Genomic DNA, 22,288 nt, shown 5'->3' with positions numbered 1-22,288 from the left:
CTCCCCCAGCCCCGCTCCCCCAGCCCCGCTCCCCCAGCCCCGCTCCCGGGGCGGAGCGCGGCGACCGCGCTGGTTCCGCTTCCGCCGGGGCCGCGATGATGCTGTTCCTGTTCCTGCGCCCCGATCCCGGCCGGCCCCGCTGCCCGTCCCGGGCGGGGATGGCGCGGAGCACCCTCTCCTCCCGCTTCCGCCGCCTCGACATCGACCAGTACGACGAGAACCGCTTCGTGGAGGAGCCCGAGGAGGCGGCGGCGGCCGAGCCCGATGCGAGCCCCGAGGTGGAGGCGCTGCTCAGGCAATATCCTTTGGGACGGGGGGCCGGGGGGTGCCGGGGATCCCCGGGGGGCGGAGGCGGGGACCGACCACGAGCGCCCGTGCGGGGCGGGAGCGCGCCCGGGCCCGGCCCGGCCCCCCGAGCGACCCCGCGGCCGTGGCGCGGCTCTGCCCCGGTACCCAGGGTTTGAGTCCTTGACCCCCCGCACAGGGGAGGCGCTCCGAGCCTTCCACACCGCCATCCGCAGCTCCCCCGGCAACACCAGGAACCAGGCGATGAAGGTAACGGGGCCGGGGGGGTCGGGAGTGGGAGGTGACGGTGTCACCCCGCAGAGCTGATCACTCCCGCCGTGGTTAATGAGCTGTGACGGGCCGGGCGTTCTCCCCTTCCTCCTCCTTTAACCCCAGGACTGCTCACCTGCTCAACTGATCACCTACAGAAATAGCCCAGCCTGGAACGTGGCTACCTCTTCTCAAACACGAGTCTTGGAATTGCTCCCAACTGTTGTGGTTCTCACATTCCTCTCCTTTCCTTGTCTTCTCAGGAGCAGGCCCAGGGAACGATGCTTAAAGTCCTCACATCTTTTAAAAGCAGTGAAATAGAACAAGCGGTGAATTCCTTAGACAGAAATGGTGTTGACTTGTTAATGAAGTACATTTATAAAGGATTTGAAAAGCCAACAGAAAACAGCAGTGCAATATTACTTCAGTGGCATGAAAAGGTACGTGTTCAGGGCACTCTTGGCTCAGCCACAGTCACAGGCCCCTGGTCAGTGGTTTTAGGAGGGCCCCTGCAAGAGAATCAGGTGCAGGGAGGGCCTCATCCCTGAGGAGCACAGTGTTTCCTTTTATCTTTGGTCTCTGAGCCTGGACTCAAAGCCTTTGCCTGTATTTCAAACCCTGCTCTTGGCCACGGGCACAGGGCAGTGTGTGCTGGAGGAGGCCTCACTCTGCCTTCGGCCTGCACGGCTCCAGAGGAGAAGGGAGGGAGTGGGGATGTGTCTGGAAGGATGGAGCAGCTGCAGCAGCTGCCTCTGCAGTGAGTGTTCGGCCCAGGGGGGCCCAGCCTGGCTCAGATCTGATAGTTTTCATTGTCTGAGTCACAGGATTTAGCAAAACTTCTTGGTTTGCCCAGGAGAGGCTTTTGAGGTCTCCAAAAAGATTCCATTGGGGTCCAGAGTGGGCCTCTTCTGTTTCTTTGGAATGTGAGATGGGGAACGTGGGATGTGTTCAGCAGCTGACTGTGGGACCTTCTTCCCTCTCTGTGGTGGGATGGGGCACATTCCAGGTTGAGGCAGATCCCAGGAGCAGCTGCTGGGTGCCACTGCCCCTGGGCAGGAATCCAAGTGAACTCTTCCCCACTGCAGGGGTTTTAGCTGCAGCCCAGGCTATCAGTGCTCCTCCCAGGAAAACTGATCCCTGGGAATGCCCTCCCTGGGCAGGGCAGCTGCTGCAAACACGGTGTCATTTCACAAGGTGCAGGGCTTTTTCCCGTGGTGGTAAAGGCAGAGCTGGTGTAGTGTGACTCCAGCTCTTGGCAGCTGCCACCAGCTTTGCGGTGGGGAGGAGGGGATTTCTCAGGACAGCAAAGAACATGTTTCTGCTTGCTTTTTGTTTTTTTCTTTTTTCCCTGTTGTTTCCAGCGGGGTATTTTCAGGTAACTGTGGGTGGGTGCTCCCGGCGTGGGCGGTCACACAACACACCCTGACGGGAGCGGTGCCGGTGCTCAGAGCGTGTGGGCACACGTCAGGCAGCTCATCCCCTCTTGTGAAAGGAGCAAGGCAGGGCTGAGTAGGCTGGGCAGGGTTTCCAGCCTTGTGTTCTCCTGTGTGGTGGTACTGGTAGGACGTGTGGCTTGCTCAGAGCGGAGTCAGCTCGGTGGAAGTACCAGTCTGTCCTCTGGAAAAGGGCTGTGGCAGGTCTGGCAGCTCAGAACATTTACATGCCTGCAGCACCTGCAGGTTCTGCTCTGAGGGGGTGCTTTGCATTCATCCAGTCACCTGTTCCCCTGTCTCACACTGCTCATCCCTGCTCTGGTTCCATGCACTGTGATACCCCTGGGCTCTGTTGGAATTGTAGCTGCAGAGTAAACACCCCATTTTCAGCAGTCAGCTTTAATATTTATTTTTTCATAATCACCTTCATCTTCTAGACTTCAGAAGGAAATGTCATTTACGCTGAGGGACACAAATGAAACTGAAACGAGCCCTTCCTCCTCCTGTCCCACTCAGGGACACGGCGGGTGAGACATTCTGCTTCCTCAGTGATGTGCAGCACTGGTGTGCTCGAGATCCAAAAGATGGTTAGATGTTGGAGAATGACATTTTCCGTGGCTAAACACTCAGATGTTTGTTCTGTGTGGGATGCAGTGACTCTGTAACCTCTCTCCTTTCCCACAGGCACTGGCAGTAGGAGGACTGGGCTCCATAGTAAGAGTTCTTACAGCAAGAAAGACTGTTTAAAGACTGTTAACTTGGACAGAGACGACGGTCAGGTTTGGACTCAGAAGGAATGAGCTGAAACAACACTGGTCCATCTATAGAGATTACAATCTACTGAAATCCTACAGTAACCTCCTCTTGGAATGCTTTTAACCTTAAAGGTGGGGGAAGAGTAAAGGTATTCCTGCATATTCCGACTATCACATCCAGGAGCCACGACATTGTCCCACTCCCTTCTTTAACAGGCAGAGAGAAGGCACAGTCCTGCCTCCTGTTACTGTAAGTGAACAGGTGTTTGAGATGCTGCTTTGTCCAGGTGTGGTGATACACAGTCCCCTGTCCTGCTTAGTTCTGAGGTAGCTGTGGCCAGGCCAGCCAGATCCTGCAGCTGGTGGTGGGAGAAGGGGGTGTTGGAATGGTGGGTTTGTACGTGGGAGAGAAGGACTTGGTTGGACTCTGGGTTGGTTTAATGTAAAGTGAAGTGCCTGCTGCATCAATAAAGTTCTTGGATCACATGAGTTAATTTATTTTTAGCTAAACCATATGTCTGACACTTATTCCAAAGCAGGCCAGCAATAACCAAGTCCAAGCTAAGTGTCCACCTTTGCATGACTGCTCCTAACTCCAGCTCCTTTACAGAATTTGTTCTCAAATCCAGCTGTGTCCTGGATGGAGGGAGTGAGACCACACGTAGCTGTTCCAATCAAGACTTCTGAGATGCAGTGACTAGAACACATCATCACCCTGGGTTAGACTTTTATATTTTTGTCCGTGCTAGAAAGTCAAGAAGATCCTCCAGAACTCGTAATTGATGTATTAGTGTGTCCTTTGCCTCAGAGGTCTGACCTGTGCTTTGCCCAGGCACAAGGACACGACTCCTCAAGCCGTGGCTGTGCTGGGGCAGTGGAAGCTCCTGGGGCAGGAGCCACATCCCCTGGGCAGAGCTGCTGCCCTTTGGCACCAGGGAGCAGCTGCTGGGGAAGCCCTGCCCCACCCAGTCCTGTTTCCAGGGGATTTTGGAGGCAGCAGCACTCCACCTCCTTGCTGGCACAGCTCCCTGGGAGACAGGCCCTGGTGGCACAGCTGGGACACCCATCCTTACCCTGGAAACAAGGTGGGGTTTGGGTCGTGCTTTAAAATTCTATTTTAAATGGCTATAGAATCCCAGGGGAGATAAGCAGAACTATAAAGAGAAAGAAGTCAAGATTAGGGTTTTGATCCAAAATGTATTGCACCACAAATTTCATAGTGTCTCATCATATAATCCATATTTACAGCATAGAAGGAAAGAAATCTAATGGCCATAGAAAGGATTATGTATAACCACTGTTCTGAGACAAGGGAAAGTGCATTAGCTTTTTAATACAAGTATACACACCAGTCTTGCTCTGATATCTAATGAAAATTCAACATTTAAGAACTAGTTTATGGTAAGTTGATCCTGTATGAGCTTTGGGATCTGAAATTGAAGTTGTTAGTGAATATATAACCTAGGATTTTGTCACTCTATTCCAGGCTGCCTGTCCTGCATTCCTTATTGTTCAGTAACCTTTCAAGCCAGGATCAACATAAACCCATTAGTCATTCAGCAGGCATCAACCTGAGCCAGGGAGTCATGACCCCTGGTCCCACAGAAACAGGGCAGGGCAAAGGGACATTTGAAAGAAAAAAACCTCAGAGAATAAAATCTTCTCAAAACAAACAGGGTTATTCCACCCTGCTGTCTCTAAGTAGAAAGACTTGAGATAAATCTACTTTTTGATTGTCTATTTTCACAGTAGAGCAGAGCTGAAACATTCCATGAACTGTTCTATCCTCTCTGGAAGTGCCATGGATCCAGTTACTAAAGACTGTTGGGACAAGCTTTAGTGTACCAAAAGATCCTGTTGGTTTTCTTAATTTCAGATAAATCTAAGCTGAGGAGTGTCACCTGTACCCAGGTAACAGCTCCTGGGAGTACCTGGTAACAGCTCCAGGGATGTGGCTGCCTGGGAGCCAGCTGGGCTCTGGATCCTCTGGACACAGCACATTCACCTCCCTGCTGACTGACCTCCCCTGAAGGAGGTTTCCCCTCGGGCACAGCTCAGGTGTGCACAGGATCAGCTCACCTGCTGCACCTCCAACTCTGCATCTCCACAGCCACTCCACGGTCAGGCAGAGCCCTGTCAGCAAAGTTAACACCTCAACAGTGACTGCATCTCCACTGGAGGACAGGGTGAAGTATCCTGAATATATTTAATAGAAGTATTGTTAGTAACATAAACCTCCTTCTAAGAGAATTCCCAGAACTGCAGCCTGCTCACTGAATTCCATACACGTGTAGTTTTTTTGGAAATAGGTCTAATTTTTAAGAAGTCAGACTTACTGCTGCTTCCCATTTGGATCCAGATTTTGCAGTAGTGTTTATGGGCAAAATGTTGCTTCCATAGTGAGGCATGTGCCACCTTGGTCCCCTTTCCCTGTGGTTTTACTAGGAAAACAAGCTGCTGGAACCAAGATTTGTTCACTAAGAGTTGAATTTTGTGCTCAAAGCCCTCATGAGCAGCATTTCTTTTACCATGTAGTCAGGACACAGTTAACATGTTGATAACAGTTTCTAAGCATCAGTTTTTGAAGTACAGAAAACCACAACCAAAGAGGCAGATCCTGGTTATGAAGATTTGTTGCTAGCAGACTTGGAAGAAAAAAAAAATAAAGTGTTTAGTACCAATATTCTTCACCCTTTGTCACTAGATTTTTTATTTTTTTTTTAAATAAAAGCTATTTTTCAATGTGGATTTACAATACCTAGACTTTAGCTTTAAAAATTTAAAATAGCTTCCTACCCCTTCTTCCCACTGCTAACAACCCATGGAACAGGCTAATGGATTAGTTTTAAAGGCGACTGAGGATTAGGTACTAGAATTAAGACCATTTTAAATATTATTTTTCTTTAAGAAAAGTAAAATCAGACAACTCTAAAGTTGTGCTCTCAAATTAAATAATCATCATCAACATGCAGCCTTGAGGGCTGCAGGCCAGGATATGTGCACCTTAAATTACACAGTGATATGAAAAAATGCCAACCATTAGTTATGTCAGTATAAGAAGGCAAGGCAGAGTTCTTTTTTGGTTAAAGCTCCTGCTCCTGTCCCGTGAAAGGCTTTGCAAACCATCACACCCTCAGCACAGTTCTGCCAACACGTTTTTTTCCTTGCTGGTTTCCCACAGCCACACAAGCAGCTTTTCTGTGCCTGGAGTCACTCAACTCCAGCACCCTGGAGCAGCAGCTGGAATCACCATCCCACCAGCAGCGTGGTCAGTGAGGCTGTCATTCCCCTTTGGAGCCAAGGACACGGGACTGGGGAGCACAAGGAGCTGACTCCCATCACAGACACCGAGACGGTCCCTGAATGCAGTCCAGAGGTGTGGAGTCTGGAGTGAACATTTCTCCTTGCACAGTATTAGTTTTGTAAACAGAGCCAGAAGTTCTTGTACAAAATACTGCAATGACAGTGATTAAGACACACCTGGAGCAGTGTGTTCAGCGTTCTTTTCACAGAAAGAAGTGCCTGGATGCTGACCCCACCTTCAGGTTCCCTTAAGGCCACAGAGTCCTTGGGCTGGAGATAGACGGCCGGATGCTGCCCTTAGGAGATGGCTTTGACCCAAACCAGGACATCTAGGACACAAAAGCACAACACACACCACACTGGGCTCACACTTCACACGTGTGAAACAATACAATGCACAGCCAGGTCCCCATCATTTGATGGAAAGAACTATTTATAAATCAGAATGCTGCAGACTCTAGACCAAGTCTTCCCACAGGTGAAGATGACTGAAGATTATATTTACATATATTCCTTTAAAATAATTTCATATTAGAACTCGACAGTCATTTAAACACAGTGCCTTTAGTCAATGCAGTATTAAAGTGTTCCCTGACCAAGATGGTGAAGAAATCTCAGCTGCAGACTGAACATCCCAGCTCCCTGAGTGGGCAGGGATGATGTGGGACATGGAGGGAGCTGAGGCAGCTCTCACCACTGAACATTCCCTAACCACCAACAGCCAGGGACAATGCAGATCTCATGCCATGGAAAGGAGACACAGATCTTGGTGTCTGAGCCCAACACCAAAAGGACAAACCCAGAATTGGGCTCCCTGATGTTAAAACACTGACTGTGCTCCTGCAAGGAGCTTCCAGCTTCCCTCCACAGACCAAGTCCACTGGGCAAAACTCTGCTGGAACTCCTCTGAGCACCAGGAAGCTGCTATTTCCCTTACTAAATGACAATTTCTGACACATGGGCATGTGATCAGCTAACATTTTAATAATAAATCACATTTATTATTGTAGCTAACATTTGGAAAAGACACTTTTCCTGATCTCCCAGCATCTAGGAATTTTCATTCCATCTGCTGGGAGTCCCATTAGAGACTACACAGAACTCTTACCTTGTACTCCAAAGTTTCTTTGAGCATGTTTTCTTCCTCTTGTGAAAAATTCAGTAACACAGACACAGCTTTAATGAGATGGAATGCCTGAAAGAAACCACAGGGGTGTGTTGCTTATGATGCTCTGCACTCTGGACTGTGGTGCAGCACAGATTTCTGTAGGTCTGTCACAGACTTCAGCAGACCAGCAGCCTCCCATTATCCCCAGTTCCAACGGACTGGGATGGCCTGTATCTTACTTCTTCTGTCTGTGTTTCCTGCCTTTCTGTTCTTTAACAATTGTTTGCATGTTTTGGAGAAAGAAGACAAATGGGGAGCCTAGTTAGTCAGAACAGAGAAGCAGCCTGGCTCCTGTGGCTCCTGGCTTTTTTAAGCTTTGAAAAGTTGATCAAACCAGAACGTGGGCAGGAGAGAATCCTATCATTTCAAACACACACTGAGGTACATTCACTCCATACTGGTAATACTCTACATGGGGCACACAGAGCAGTGAGTAGCAGCCAAGCACTCGGGATACCATGAAGCTGCAGGATTATTTTCTGACCTTACCCACTGACTTGCAATTGTTGGCTCTTTTGACACACTGTGGAAAACGGGAGGGAGCTCCAAATGCACAAGGAATTACTTCTTACAGATCAACAGCAAAAGGTATATGTCCTTTTCTCTTGGGTTTTTTTTTTCCTTCTTCAATGTACAGTCATTTTAATTACATAATCCATATGCTTTTCAGAGCAATGCAGAAGGAATCTCTTGTAGATGCAGATCTTTAGCATCCAGGTGTAACTACCTCTCAAAAATTTACATTTCCCTTTCAGGTAGTTCATAATAATCTGTACTTCCAAACACATTGCTGTCAGCCATTTCATCTCATTGTCCCCCATTGCACACTTTTTAAGTGTAAAATTATGGAATTGGAATAAAGTGTCCTTAGCAGGTGACAAGTAGCAATTTCTAGAGAAAGACAGGCATAGAAAGAGAAGGTAAGTGACACCTTTACCTCAGACTCCCGGCAGGACATGAATTTTAGTACAACATGTTTAAGGTATTCAAAGTTTATCTCCCTCGAGTCGTTCAAATCCGAGTTGTTGGTGACAGTCACAGAAGCATTAGGCACTTCAGAATTTGCTTTCTCACGCAGCTCAGGTACCTCACTGTCAGGCCTGATTTTCTACAAACAAAAAAAGAAAACCAGAAAAAGAGAAATATACTGTAGACTGTCCGCTTGGCACTGAGAGGGGATCTGGGTTCAGGATATCTAACAGAGGGTTGTATTCACAGCTGGTACAACCTGGGCATCAACAGCTTCTCATCCTTCATGGGGTCACAGCAGAGAAGTGTCTCCAGCTCTCCCTGGACTCCAGGGCAGGAGCTGTTTGCTGTTAGTGTTATGTGTACATTACCCAAACCACCATGGAACTGGCTCTGTGCTAGAAACTATCCCCTGGTAATTTTCTCCTGTCACTGACACTCTCTGAGCCTTTCAAACCTGGGCTTTCTTCAAAACAATTTTCGAGCTCAGAACAAAAATAACAATTTTAAAACCTCTGGTTTTTTCAAATAGATTTTTTTTTTCTTGGAGAGGAAAACTTGCACGAGGAATTAAAGGGGAGTTAGCAGTCAAGCTTTTGCAAGGACAGTACAAGGACCTGTCAGCAAGTGCCAGCTGATGAGACTGAAAAAACACAACCCTTACCAGCTCTTTCTGAAGGGTTTTCTTGAGTTCTGTCATTCTTTGCTGCAGCTGCTTTATCATCTGTAAGCACAGCAAAGGACAGTTTAACACAGTATTCATTGTCAGGACCCCCAGATATCTGGAAAAACCCACAACAAATGAGTAATGAATGAAACAATCATTAGCCAGTGCTGACAGCTCTGAAGAAGCAACCTGAATGCCTTGCCAGGGGCACACAGCAGCAGCCACAACACTTGGGCTTTCACGGGACAGCACCACGGAACTGAACTGAATTCACACAGAAGGGCTCTGCAGGAAAGCTGTGGGTAGCATCATTTGGAGCATCTTTCCTTCAAGGTAAGGATTCATACAGCTCTCACCACAGTTTTTACCCATGGTTGGCAGATTCTTGTACAAATCAGAGGAAGAACATTTACTCACAGCATACTGGATTCAAACTGGACATGCCTGTCTTTGTAACACTGCAGCATGGGCAGCACCAATTAATGGGCTTCCTAATTAAAAGGGGAAAGACTAGAAAGACTACCAGCTGTTTCTGCTGTTTCAGTTCACCTTGTTTTTCTCAGCAACTTGCTGTTCCAGCTCTCTGTTATCCTTCTGAAGTTGAATGACATCTGCAGCTCCCACCTCTCCATTCTGTTCCACCAGGCAATTTTCTGGAGAAGGGAAATGCTCATTGTTCAAGGCCCTCGTTGACTCCTCCAGTTCTGAAACCTGCAAAAATAAACAGTGAATTGGAGAGATATCATGATGTCCAGCCCATGAACACTGCCTAGGGAGAAAGCCAGACTTCTTTTTGGTTGTTGTTTTTGGGGGGGGGTGGATGCTTTTTAAACCAGAAAGCATTAGTGGCAATCTAGTTGGCTACAAGTTATTACTTGTGTGTCTCTGTATCACTGGTCTCATAATGGTTTTCTCAAGATGTTTCAGGAGTCAAATAAAGTAAGGAGTTGTCTTTCATAAGTCAGCCACAGATCTGACAGGAAACAGCCTTCTTTAGGAAGATAGGGAACAACAAACAACGATGTTCTACACTGCTGGTGTTGCAGGTCCTGAGCAAACAGCTCCCAGAATGTGTCACCAGGCAGGACAGAACTGGGGACCTGCCTATTTTCCTGGGAGTCTGACAGAACGGATTTGCAACTGCACTCACATCTTTCTCATGTTCTCTGGCCAACAGGCACTCCTGTACCTGCAACTTCAGCTCCTCAATTTCCTTTCTTGCCGTTTCCTCTTTCTCCACTGCTTGGTTCTGACTTGTTTCTATGTCAGACTGCAACTGGTTCACCTGCAGCAAGGCAGCTTCGTGATCTGAGAACAGACAGACCTGCTTAGCATCAATGTTCCACATCCAATGGAGTTTCTAATCCATTTTCTTAAACAAAGCAAATTACACAGAGAATAAACCCTGACCTTCTTCCTTGCTCTGTCATGAAGACAGAAAAACAGGGGAATTTAAGCCACACATGTTTTTGCAAAGGAGCAGCCAAACTTTATACATATACATTTGTACATATACATGACTTTAATGCATAACAACATAATTATCAATTAAAAGACCCCCATCAACAGTCTGTGTGACTTGTGCTGTGACTGCACAGGATCATTTGGGGCTGAGCTGTGGGGACACATGGCCACAGACACACAGCTCCCCAAGGACACAGATCTACTCCCTTTCCAAATATTGGCAACATACAAAAGCAGTGGGATTAGGAACTGAATGAGATGACTGCACTTCATTTTTAGTATGACTGTGGAGTATCAGTTTGCAGCTGCTCTTTATCAAGCAAGCACAGTTTTTAAACTGGTGCAAAGAAGCATAAGTTTTTAATCTATAGCCTTCATTTCATGTTTTGTGCAAAACAAAAATTAATAAAAAGTATAGAAGATTTGTGATTTTATGGTGTGTAAACATAAGAATTTAATTTCAAAAAGTGGTTTTGTTTTTAAGGACACAGAAGAGAGACTGTCCAATTTTTATCAAAGGATAAACCATTCTGAAAGTTTTAACAGATTAAATATGGAAGAGAAATCTAGAAATATTACAATCTACCAGGCAAGGCCAGCACTACAGACTGTCCTTAGACAGAGCTGTCTGGGATACAGGAGACTTGTTTGGTCTAACCTTGACTGAGTTGGTTTAGTTCTTCCTTCTGTTTTAGCAGCAGATCACATTTTTCATCAATCAGCTGGTCCTTCTCCTTTATTACAGCACTCAGATGTGAAATCTTCAAAGTGGACAAAGAAACAAAGTCATTAAAGATCTAAAACAGGAGGAGGGCACTGAAAGATTTCAACATACCTCAGAGGCTCAGCAGGCATCACCTCCACAATGCTGCCCTCAGTAAAAAGCATTGAAGTTAATACTGGAAGAGCTGAACCACACTTGGCTTCTGATGAACCCTGTGCCACCATCACACACTGTCAAAGGCAGCTGCAAAAGCCACCGAGCAAAACTGGAGATGGCCTTAAACCCCTTCTACCCCTGCAAGCCCAGATCTACATCTGTAGCAGAAGAATAAAGAAACCAAAAGATGGGACTAACTTCAGTCAAACTTGCTCAGTTGGCAGTTCCTACCTTGAGCAAACACAAGCTCACGTTATCCACCATCTTTTATGCAGGAAGAGCAAAACAAGACTACTTAGAACTGACATTTGGTTACTGGATACAAGCTCCTCCCTAACAGAAGTGTACAATTTTACACCTGCTGTGCTCCAGAGGGACCCAGATGTGATACAGGCACTGAAGGGAACAAACCAGAATGAATAGGTTTCTTTCTGTGAAAGGTGGGGAGCTCCCAAATACATTTCAGACCGTCAGTATTAACCAACCTGCTGTTGTAATTCCTCTCTCTGTTTCCGTGTTTCTTCCAACGCTTTGGCAATTTCCACACTGACAGTCTCTCTACTGCTCAACTCATTCTGCAAAACAGAAGTAACTGAGGTTATGTGAGACAACTAAAATCAAGTCAAGTCTTTCATCTTTAAACCCCAATTGATTAGGACTAGATTTATGAGGGTTCTGGCACACCACAATTTCCAAATGAGAGTTAGTTTTGTTTTACTGACTGCTGCTATCTGTGCAAGAGCAATACAGAACTGATGTAAGAGCCAAACAAACCCAATGCTTAAAAGGTCTTTCAGCTTGAAGTCTCTATTACAAAGAAGCAGCTCCTTGCTACAACTGATCTTTATTCCGATTGAGCATCCAAGAGCAGCTACAGAAAACTTTCAACAATCTAAAATTACAGTCAAAATTGGGTAAGATGTAAATACCAGACCAATTTCAGTTTTTAACTTTTTGCTTTGAACACTATGAGTGGAATTTGATGTTGAACCATTCTGTATTCATCCCTGCTAACAGGATTTCCAAGCTCTTCATGCCTGACAATACGGGACTGTATTACTTCTGCCTGATTTAGGCAGACCCAAGCATTCTGGTTCAGAAAAGGGTCAGCCCTTTGTAATGCTTCTCAAACACATTTCTATGGAGTTCCAAAGATGATCTGCAGCCCCAAGTACCTGTAACCAGACTGTAATGGGCCTCCAAGTACTGAATGTAACAGTGTGCTGCTCCCTGTCCCCCACCCTCTGCTCTGTACGAGCCAATGGCACTGCCCAGTTCAGCCCTCACCTTTAGCCTGTCCAGTTCAGACTCTTGTTGCTTTAAAGAACTCTCATGCTCTTCTCTGCTTCTGCTGAGATTTCCATTTTCTTTTTCCAGCTGGCTCTGTAAAATAAAGATTGCTTAAATACTCAGTACAATTGTTCTAATGCTTTGTTTAAACAATTAAACACATCAAATGTTTAGTTCCCCAAAGTATGAGATCTATTATAATGCCAGGAGTGCTGGATAAGAACATTCAGATGACAAGAAAGTTCTACAAGCAGTGTTGAAATCATTTTGTGAAGACTCCCATGGCCCCCTGGATAGTTTCTGACTTACAATCCTGTACTGAGTTGCTGTTTTATCCAACTCCCAAGCTTTTTCAAGAGCAGCGATCTGAGACTCCAGCCCAGTAACTTTCTGATCATACTGATGTTTCTCACTTGAAATCTGTTGCTGCAGTTGACTTCTTTCATGCTTCAGATCAGTTTGCTTATGAGAAATAAAGAACACTGCATTAATAAAATGGTATTTTGACGCTCTGACAAGATCAGACACCATTCCATGAGACTCCAACTGAGGAATATTATTCCTTTGGCAGCAGTGTCATGTACTCACTGACAGGAGTTCAGGAGACAAACAGCAAGAAAACACTTGAGTAACAAAACAAATGGAAGTGAGAGTCTCTGGGGATGCTGAAGATTATCTGCTCCTGGTCAGTGAAACATGCAGGATACTCACCAGCTTCTGGATCTTCAGATCCTGCTCAGCAGCTGCTTCTTTGCTCTTTTTCAATGCTTCTGTTGCAATCTGTAGTTTTTGTTCCAGTTCTTTATTCTAAAATAACACCATACATTAAATTCCTTATCCATTAGCATCTATATTATTATAAAAAAATGTGCATAATATAGGATGACCCAGGAGGGGAAGGTAAACATTGAACCCATGAAACCACACAGATCAGAGAGGCTGCCTACTTGACACAAGCTGGTTTTAAAAACTCACCATCACAGCACTACCCCCAGCACTGCTTGCACTTCAGCTATTTGTTTCTTAGGACAGGGAGGATCTGCACAAAATCTCTACTTCCACCACCTCTGGGCCCCTCCACACCACTGAAGGTGGGGAGGTGACCAGAGACTTTCCTTTCAAGACCAAATGTGACATGCAGGCTCACGTTGGCTGAGAGCAGCAGTACAGCGAGGGGAGGAGGGACAGGGCACAAACAGGATGAAAACAGTCAGAATTTGTAGTGAAATTAGAAACTACTCACCTGTGTTTCCAACCGGTTCAGAGCCTCGGTGTGATGTGTTCTGTCTGTCAGCACCTGCTGCCTGCTCTCATCCAGTCTCTGCTCAAGAGCAGCTTTCTGAAGATTACATTGAGGTGAAGAACAGGAGGAAGAATGGACAAAAGAGATTAGGTTTGAGGATTTTTTTTTAATTAAAATTTTTCTTTTTGTTTCATTAATAAGCCTTAGCCAACAGCTAGGTCATCATTTTGTAACCCAGGCCAAGATTAAGGGATCAAAAAAAAAATCTTTTATGAAGCTTAACTTCTCCTGCATCACAGCAAATACACAAACAAAAATACAAAAACCATTTCCTCGTTATGGCAGTTCCTTTCAAAAATGTTTTAGTACCTCTACATGGACTTTAAACTGGCCCTAGTTTACTAAGCCAAGTTCTTTTATCACAGCAACACCAAGGTGATGTGACTGTAGGCCTGATCAAGGAAGAGCAAACATTCCCTTGCCTCCCCAAGACCCAGCTGGGGAAACATTGCTCCAGGCCAGTTCTGAGCAGGAACATGCCTGCCTGAGAAAGACATTGAGAAGCAACGAGAGAAAGGGCTCTAACCACAGCAGAGTTTCTGGTTTCAGCTGTTTCTTAGCACTTTTGAGGCTCAGATTTTCAACATACAAGGTTCTGTTTGCACACCTACATGCAAACAGTTCCCCTCCCTGTCCCACTGCCTTACTGAAGAACAAGGAAAAGCGTTCACTGTTCTTGCCAGGATTAACCAAAAAAACTCCCAAACTGTCCCATCTCCTGTGGGGATGTTCAAAAGCTGCTCTTTTCCTTCTAAGCAGCCAGATGCATTGCCCAGACTGACAATGCAGAAAGGCCAACTCAGACATCTGTGCAGGATCTACACAAACAGGCTCAGTGTAGCCTCCCCCACATTCTGCCCAGCACTGACAGAGTGCCAGAACACACTGAAGGGACAAATGTGCCTGCATGACATCAGCAGCTCTTCTTCCAGGGGAGAGAAGTAATGTATGTCCTTAAAGAAAACAAAATCTCACTAAGATTGCACTTCTAAGCAGTCTATAACTATATAATTACCTCTTTGAGCAGCTCCTGCACATGTTCATCTCCTGAGAGATTCCTTTCTAGCTTTTTTTCCAGGGAAGACACTTTTTCCTGCAGCTGTTCAGTAAATTTATTTCTCTCAGCAAATTCAAAAGTCATCTGTGAGAACGAGAAGTCACAGAACCTTTTTTGTAATGAAGCTTTCAGCTAATCCATTGTGCTTTGACTTTCAGAAGTGCCATTAGAAAGTCCTGTTTGAAAAGACCATATGACCCTAAAATACCTTCTAGATGGCAAATTTCCAACTACACAAAGGGGTACATTACCCAAATGTGCACCTTTACACAAGCAACAGCAGATGCATCTGAAAGCACTTCACCTTTTTCTTGTGCTGCTCATATTCCACCTTCAGAGATTCATGCTCTGCCTGTAACACTTCCAGTCTCTTCTCACAACCAGAACCAGCAACTCGAGCCTAAAAATTGTGAGAAATCACTTACTTTGAAACTTAAATTTCCAACACCACATAACTGATATCTAATCTAACTTCTGCAGAATGGAGCTCTTTGAATCAAATCTCACTTAGCTCAAACTTACATTTTGCAAGTCTACAGAAAGCTGCTGAATGACAGTTTGTAGCTCCTGTTCTCTTAACTCCAGAGCAGTGATCTTATTTTCTGCATTTGTCTCAGCAGTCATTAGTTCATCTCTTCACAGAAAAAGAAGAATAAAAAAAAGTGACACACTGTTTCAGAAAAATAACCTGATAATTCTGCTGCTTATGAAAATGGACTAAGCAACAATAAAATTTTGTCCTAAAACCAGCCACCATCAACCACTGCTTGATTATACATTATCCAAATTAAGCACTCAATCTATATGAAAAAAGGAATCATGATAAATTTACAAAACCCCAAACAAGTATTCCTATCATTGGCTTGGCATTTACATCCCCCTGGGCACAGCAAAGGCAATGATTCAGTCAACTCACTACATACACAAACTCTTCCAAAAAGACAGAACTGGGCACGAAGTAAAAATACAGGGGAAATGCAGCCACTGCTCCTCTGACAGAGCAGCTCCTCTGACAGAGCAGCTCCTACCTCTGTGCCTCCAGCTCCAAGAACTGCTGCTGCAGCTCCTGCAGATCCTTCCTCAGGTTTGAGGCCTCACTCCTGGCCTCCTGCAGCTCCGCCTTGGCGCGGGTCAGCTCTTGAGTGCACGCCTCGAGCTCCTGCTCTGCTCTGCCCAGGGACTCCTCCTTCTTCAAAAGCTGAATATTACAAGGTTATCTTTGGTAATACTGACCAGTAATACTGACAAACCTTTTCACTGAAACTTGCCTTTTTTACTAAGTTATGAGCTGAATTAAATAATAAACTCTGTAATATCATATTCAGTACCTACTGTCAGAATTTCGACACTGACCAAGGCTGTGTACAAGCATAAAGGCTAAAAAAGTGCATGCAGAACTACCACTAATTTGGTATTCTAGTAAAAATTTTAGGAAAGAAAACAAAGTTTGAAATATTCTTACCATGTGTTTAACTTTGGCAATTTCCTGCTGCTGAAAGCCCTCCAGTTCATCGATCTCATCTCTTTTTTGGAAAAGGTTCAAACTCTGCTCCCTCACTTCTTGTAACTGTATTTGGAGCATTTTTTTTTCCTGATAAATGAACAAAAACAAAAGGAATCCAAGAATACCTGTGTTCTCATGTCAAGTCAACAGGAGTTCAGTTAAACTCTCTGGGAAAGGAATCTTGTCTTGCAGCCATAAGGCTCTGATGGTGCTACATGTGGAACTGGAAATCCCTGCACATTCATGTCACAGTGCAAACCACCAAACTTCAGGAACATGCAAAGAGAAATCTGAATTCATTACAATGCCAACATTTATCACTGACACTGAACTCTCAAAAATGGACAAAAACAGTAGCATGTTTAACGTCTTCATAATCAGACTGAGCTAAACACTTGGAACAACTACAAGACTGAAATCTTGTATTAAAAAAATCCCTACCAAACAATTTCAGTTATTTTATGAAACAGCTGACCCACTGCAAGACCTCAGACAAAGTCTCTACCTCCTTCTGCATCCCAGCTGCCTCCTCTGTAACAAAGGAAACTACCATTCCACCTCACAGAAGGACAACTTTCCCATCACAGCCCATCATTCTTTACTTCCCCACTGAAAAGTAATTTCAGAAATACCTCCTGAAGCATTGGGGCTGGTAACAAAAGCAAATGATTGGCTTCTTCCACTGAACAAGGATCAAATAATAAAAAGGGCTGAGCAGAGCTGAGTTCCAATAGAGATGGGGGTGTGCAGGCTGCTGTTTACAAATACACACACAGAGACACACTAAATCCCCCCCCCAGAAAAACTCAGAGGTTAATTACCTTTTCAACTTGACCCAGTTTTTCCATCCACTCCTGAACAAGAAAGAAAGAAGAAAAAAGAAATAAAATTCAATCTGTAGACTTTCAAGGACATTTAATTATGGTTTAAAAAAAAATTGTATTGTTCACAGATACTAAGCTGTGGTAACAATTAAACAAAATATCAGCAAGACAACACTAAGAGCCAGTGCTTTGTAGGTGAAGGCTGAGGAATCATTTTTGCTACCTGAATAGGTAAGCTTTATGTAAGTAAAATAAAAGTGACAACAGGTCTATTGCAATTAATCTTATCAAAGCACAAGCTTAACCTTTCATCAGGAAATTTTGTGGGCCCTTGTTAAAACCAGTCAGAACAGTCAGAGCAGTTCTGGCACGGAACTCAGTGCTCCCTCCTTCCCTCAGTGCTGGCACACTCACACACACAATGCTGAACAATTATTTTAATTAATGGCAACACCTGCTTAAAACATCAGGGTCATGAGAGCCAAAAGTCATGCTCAAGCTGTTACCTTGTCCTTTTGTTCCAAGGCCAAAGCCATTCCTTCAGCCATCTTGGCTCGACTGGCCTGGTGAGCTTCATTCTGCTCCTGAAACTTCCTCATGGAGGCTATCAACAGAGAACCACCAGCTATATTAAAAACTGATCTTTTAAAATTGCTTCTCAGTTTTCTGTAAGTTATAAATAACTTTAAAGAGCTTGTTCTGCAAGTAATTAGCCCCATCTTGACTCCAGCACTAACGCTGTGCCACTCATTACTTCACGCTGTTTGCACACTGGCCAGAAGCCAAAGCTAACAGGAGACAGGACTCCTGCTCCTTGCTGGATTAGAACAAAGCTGTGGCTTTCTAAAAGGTCTCTCCTGAATGTTAGCCCCAAATTTGGCAAAAGGAGTATAATAACAACTTTGTTCAAGACACTACTGCTGCTTTTTGCACTGTAAATAAGGTAAAAACTCATGTTCTAGTTCTACAGAGTACAGAGGTGCACAGTCTGAAAGGAAATGATTAACACACCTGTACACCAAACCCCTTCCCTTCCAACCACAGCAATTTTCAACATAAAAAGAACTAAACAAAAAGGAAAAAAGTACGTACAATCCTGGTGCTTTTCTAAGGCATTTTCAAGCTTCTCTTTTATCTTCTGCAAGTTTCGGATCTGATCAGCATAATCTTGTGTGAGGAAGGAGAAGCACAGACCAGGAATGGACAGACAGTGGGAAAGGACATTTGGGGGGGGGAGGAAGAAAGAAAAAAGGATGAGTGGCAAAATGACAATGATTTTCTCAATCAGAAAATCATTCCTGCTGAGGAAAACTTGGGTGACCACAACAATGAACACAAGCAAACAGTTCTGTACTGTCCACAGGGTTGGCACAAACAGGAGGGCCTGTCCCGGAGGTGTCACTCACACAGACAAGGGCACAACCAGAGAATGAACAACTGTCCCCACTTTTTACTTCATTCCAGAACAGTGATCTATTTAATGCTGTTCAGGAAAGGTCTCTGGCATTGGAGGGTGCAAGGAAGGAGCAATTCATGGACATTGCACCCCTGTGCTCATTGTTCCAGCCCCACAGCACCCTCAGGCTGAGCCCTGACTGCACTGCCCTCGCTGCCCTCACACCCACCCAGCACACTGACGTGGGAGGCAGGGAATAAACACCTAACAAAGCACACACACACCCTGGAGAAGCTTCTGTGCAATGGAAAGGAGGATTCACTCACTGGTTGGGCTGCTTGCACAAAACTCTTGACATCAGAGCCCTCCTCTCTCTTGCTAAGCCTCAACCACCTTTAAGTTTACCTTGTGCAAGCAGGTGAGCACTTTGGCCTTTCAAATTCAGCATGAAATAATTTTTGAATCCTATATTTTCTTGAACTGGAGCCTGGTAAATCTCCAGAATAAATTAAAATAATCCTGAGCTGATTGTAACCTTTCCCTATTTTCCCAAGCCTTCCATGAGCTTTGGGAAGCAGCAGTGTAGCAGAGTTCAGCATGGTCTCTGGTTCCCTCCCTACAACAGGGATGCAGTGTCAGTGCCAAGCCCTCACTACAGCTTTGCAGAACAAGGAATTAGAAAGAAAAAAAGCCTCTGGACTGTTTTATGTTGAATTCTTTGCTTTTTCTTCATTTTCAAGCACACTTCTTTAAGGATGGCACTGTGTTACTGTCAGCATCAAAAAGCTCACACTCTGAGAAACAAACCATTGCATACACGTGAAAAATAAAAGTGAGGACAGACACTATTTGAAACATGGGGCAGAAAGCTATCCCAGCTGTTCCAAGGAATCACATAAATGTGTTGTGAAATCAGCAAAGAGCCAGTCATCCTCATAAAAAATCAGTAATACTGGATGCTCCCTAGATGCCAATCAACAGGGTTGCCACAAATCAATTTTCAAAGAACCCTAAACCCATGTATTTTGAATATATTAAACCACTTAAACTCAGAGGAAAATATTTTCTGCAGTAACAAGGTTTTGTATGTATCAGGACACATACCAGACAGCTTCACCTCCAGTTTTCTTATTTGTTCATTTCTTCTGAACAACTGGGATGAAAGATCCTCTCTGGAGCTGCTTCCATCAGAAGCCTTGGGAGAAAAGCAACAGTCATGTAACTTATCCAGAAAAAGCAATCCTGCCATACACTAACTCTGGGATGACAACCACTCTAGGAATAACACTTGTTTTTCACATAAAGGGGAAAGTTGTACAAGCACAGCAGAATGTGTAAAGAATGCTGAAGGAGAAAAAGAGCGAGGGCTCTAACAGAGGGCTGTGCCAGGCTGGCTGCTCCTGCAGCACAGAGCTGGGGAAGGGAGCTGGGGCTGGGAACTGTGTGTTCAAACTGGCACTGAGGTGCAATGGAAACCAGGCTCTGCAGCACAGGCACCAGGGAGGGTCAAGTGAGACTCCTGAAAATCAACGTAGTGAGAAAAGAAGCAGCAATGGTGTTCAGGTGGGATAAGCTCACTGCAGCCCTGATGCAGCAGTCTGTCCACAAAAACCCCGCTGCATAACTGGCTGATGATTCCTGGGGCATCTTCTGCTCCAGAAAAATCAATATTAAGAGCAGTTAAATGAATATTGATAAAACAACTAATTCTTGGAGGTTTTCTGAAAACCACTCAAGACTTCAGCCACTGCCATTATTTGTTTTCTGTTCTCTAAAGTCACAGGGTGGTGAAGGGAATTTCTACATGAGAATGTGTTAAGTGCTAAAAAAACACTCAGCAAAACAGAAGACTAATGTATTTCCATTACAGAATGTATTTAAACATTAGAAGCTCCCACTTTCTGCTTAACAGAACTGGAATTTCAGCTGAGCTTCAGAGAAACTGAGTTGGAGCTCAACTGTGCAAATAACTTCTTGACTTTGCAGACAGCAAACAGAGTCCTGCTGCTGGCTCTGCAGTGGGTCCTGCTGGCTCCAGCACTGGGGTGACACTGCCTTAATCCAGGCTTTCAAAAATGTGACAGCCAGGCATCCAGGGCAGACATGCCAGAGCATTCCAGGGTTTCATTTAACCCATGCACTCCTGGAACTTCACCACTTGTTTAAACAACGTTTTATAATGAAAGAGAGGAACTACAATAGTTTTGAGTGCAACGAGACTGCACACGAGGTTTTTGGCAGAGACACATACAGTGGCTCAGGTAGGAACAGTCCCAGGAAGCCAAGAGGTAAACCCAAATCCATGGCAAGATGAAAGCTGGCCAGATCTAGCTTGTTTTCCTGCTGGAAGAGAAGCTGTGGCTGCCCCATCCCTGAAAGTGTCCAAGGCCAGGTTGGACAGGGCTTGGAGCAACCTGGGATAGTGGAAGGTGTCCCTGCCCATGGTAGAGGGTGGAACTGGATGGTCTTTAAGGTCCTTTCCAATCCAAACCCTTCTGGGATTCTATGCTTCAGTAATTAATTTTACAAATAGGTACCTTACACATAACTACAGCTTCATTCAATATTTTACGTCTGTTTATCAACATTCTGTATTGAAACAGCTTTATAACTCACGTTTACATAGGAATAGAAGCCTCATGGCAACTACTGTGGTTCACATACAAACGTTTTCTCTTCAATGTTAAAGTTCATTCAAGCTAATGACTTATGCATTAAGAGGTGCACTTACAAAGACAACACAGTAAGTCTCACACACTACAGCTAAAACAGTCGTCTGCAGAGCCGTATTAGAAACACTGCCAGAGAAATCCGATTTCAAAGCAAGGTGTAACTCACAAAGTCGTCTCCCGAGTCTGCTCCCACCGACGTGATGGACTCCTTGCTGACAGACCTGGGGATCCGGCCAGTCCCTCCCGGCCGGGGGGCAACCGCTGTCTCCTCCGCGATCTTCTTCTTCAGCTTGGCAAACATTTTACTGCTTACAGTGCTGAAATATCCAGGTCCCTTGGAAACCCACGACCTCCACCCTTTAATACACTGGCACTCTGTTTAAAGCTTCCAGATGCTGAGATTTAATTCTGTGCCTCATCCACTGGTTTACTGCATTTCCAGTTCCATTAAAGCCCTCACGGCCTGACAGTACCTGCAAATCAAGCAGAAATGGGTTCCACACTAAAAATCCCACCCGCACGAGTCATTTAAAGGAACCTGAACGCCCTTTAACATCGCATCTGTTACAATACGTTAAAAAATCGGGTCACGCGGCGCAGAACCCGTTAAAGCCCCAAACCAACGGCCCCAAACGGTGACAGCGCCGGGGGGAGCGGGCGGGTCCCCTCAGCCCGGCCCCCGACACCCGCCGGGGAGGCCCGGCCCGGCCCGGCCGCTCGGCCCGTGGCGGCCGCTCCGCTCTGGGCACCGAGGGCCCGTCCCCGCCGCTCACCCGCCCCCAGCCCGGCCCCTCACCCTCACGGCCCCTCACCGCCCATGGCCGGCCCGGCCCCGCCGCTCCCCGGCCACCGCCGACCCGGAAGCGCCGCGCGGGGCGGAAGCGGCGCCGGCTCCGCTCCTCCCTCAGTCCCGGCCCCGCTCCTCCCTCAGTCCCGGCTCCGCTCCTCCCTCAGTCCCGGCCCCGCTCCTCCCTCAGTCCCGGTTCCGCTCCTCCCTCAGCCCCGGCCCCGCTCCTCCCTCAGTCCCGGCCCCGCTCCTCCCTCAGTC

The 22,288-nt window shown here is 45.8% G+C and overlaps 3 protein-coding genes across 8 annotated transcripts in view; 2 read left to right on the top strand and 1 right to left on the bottom strand.

Annotated features, from left to right (window-relative positions):
• The first annotated feature begins 103 nt into the window (after positions 1 to 103).
• ARPC5L (actin related protein 2/3 complex subunit 5 like) lies at positions 104 to 3,229 on the top strand. The gene is made up of 4 exons (XM_027687894.1): positions 104 to 298; positions 483 to 555; positions 819 to 995; positions 2,673 to 3,229. The coding sequence occupies exons 1-4, from the start codon at positions 159 to 161 to the stop codon at positions 2,733 to 2,735; spliced, it is 453 nt and encodes a 150-aa protein (XP_027543695.1). The 5' UTR covers positions 104 to 158; the 3' UTR covers positions 2,736 to 3,229.
• Positions 3,230 to 3,920: 691 nt separating this feature from the next.
• On the bottom strand, positions 3,921 to 22,144 carry GOLGA1 (golgin A1). Of its 6 annotated transcripts, none has more exons than XM_027687885.1 (23): positions 22,053 to 22,144; positions 21,407 to 21,713; positions 19,673 to 19,763; positions 18,265 to 18,339; positions 17,679 to 17,776; positions 17,170 to 17,202; positions 16,307 to 16,435; positions 15,873 to 16,042; positions 15,367 to 15,478; positions 15,149 to 15,244; positions 14,803 to 14,928; positions 13,728 to 13,823; positions 13,196 to 13,291; positions 12,794 to 12,946; positions 12,482 to 12,577; positions 11,680 to 11,769; positions 10,973 to 11,075; positions 10,001 to 10,158; positions 9,400 to 9,561; positions 8,848 to 8,907; positions 8,152 to 8,322; positions 7,155 to 7,241; positions 3,921 to 6,375 (listed from the first exon to the last, which is right to left on the bottom strand). In XM_027687885.1, the coding sequence occupies exons 2-23, from the start codon at positions 21,539 to 21,541 to the stop codon at positions 6,295 to 6,297; spliced, it is 2,418 nt and encodes an 805-aa protein (XP_027543686.1). In that variant the 5' UTR covers positions 21,542 to 21,713; positions 22,053 to 22,144; the 3' UTR covers positions 3,921 to 6,294. The 6 variants fall into 6 exon arrangements, with proteins under 6 accessions (XP_027543686.1, XP_027543688.1, XP_027543689.1 ...); XM_027687887.1 differs by having other exon boundaries at positions 22,037 to 22,055; XM_027687888.1 differs by lacking the exon at positions 22,053 to 22,144 and having other exon boundaries at positions 3,921 to 6,197; positions 6,283 to 6,375; positions 21,407 to 21,807.
• LOC113969782 (translation initiation factor IF-2-like) overlaps positions 21,731 to 22,288 on the top strand; it is a 1,655-nt gene continuing 1,097 nt past the window's right edge. Inside the window, exons 1-2 of the mRNA XM_027687940.1 lie at positions 21,731 to 21,763; positions 21,883 to 22,178. Coding sequence (XP_027543741.1) covers positions 21,731 to 21,763; positions 21,883 to 22,178 — 329 coding nt within the window. The remainder of the gene's footprint in view (positions 21,764 to 21,882; positions 22,179 to 22,288) is intronic.

Source organism: Neopelma chrysocephalum, unplaced genomic scaffold, assembly GCF_003984885.1.
Source record: "Neopelma chrysocephalum unplaced genomic scaffold, ASM398488v2 Primary Assembly neopelma1_74, whole genome shotgun sequence".
Taxonomy (NCBI): Eukaryota; Metazoa; Chordata; class Aves; order Passeriformes; family Pipridae; genus Neopelma; species Neopelma chrysocephalum.
Note: the sequence above shows the minus strand (reverse complement) of the source record. Positions and strands in the feature narration are given on the sequence as shown.

Bases quoted from the DNA above. Each gene is read 5' to 3' on its own strand.
- ARPC5L (XM_027687894.1), top strand. From the start codon at position 159: ATGGCGCGGAGCACCCTCTCCTCCCGCTTCCGCCGCCTCGACATCGAC. The intron at 299-482 runs ATATCCTTTGGG...GACCCCCCGCAC, and splicing joins GTGGAGGCGCTGCTCAGGCA to AGGGGAGGCGCTCCGAGCCT. The intron at 996-2,672 runs GTACGTGTTCAG...CCTTTCCCACAG, and splicing joins TACTTCAGTGGCATGAAAAG to GCACTGGCAGTAGGAGGACT.
- GOLGA1 (XM_027687885.1), bottom strand. From the start codon at position 21,541: ATGTTTGCCAAGCTGAAGAAGAAGATCGCGGAGGAGACAGCGGTTGCC. The intron at 13,292-13,727 runs GTGAGTAGTTTC...GTGTTATTTTAG, and splicing joins TGAACCGGTTGGAAACACAG to AATAAAGAACTGGAACAAAA. The intron at 10,159-10,972 runs GTTAGACCAAAC...GTCTGTTCTCAG, and splicing joins ACTAAACCAACTCAGTCAAG to ATCACGAAGCTGCCTTGCTG.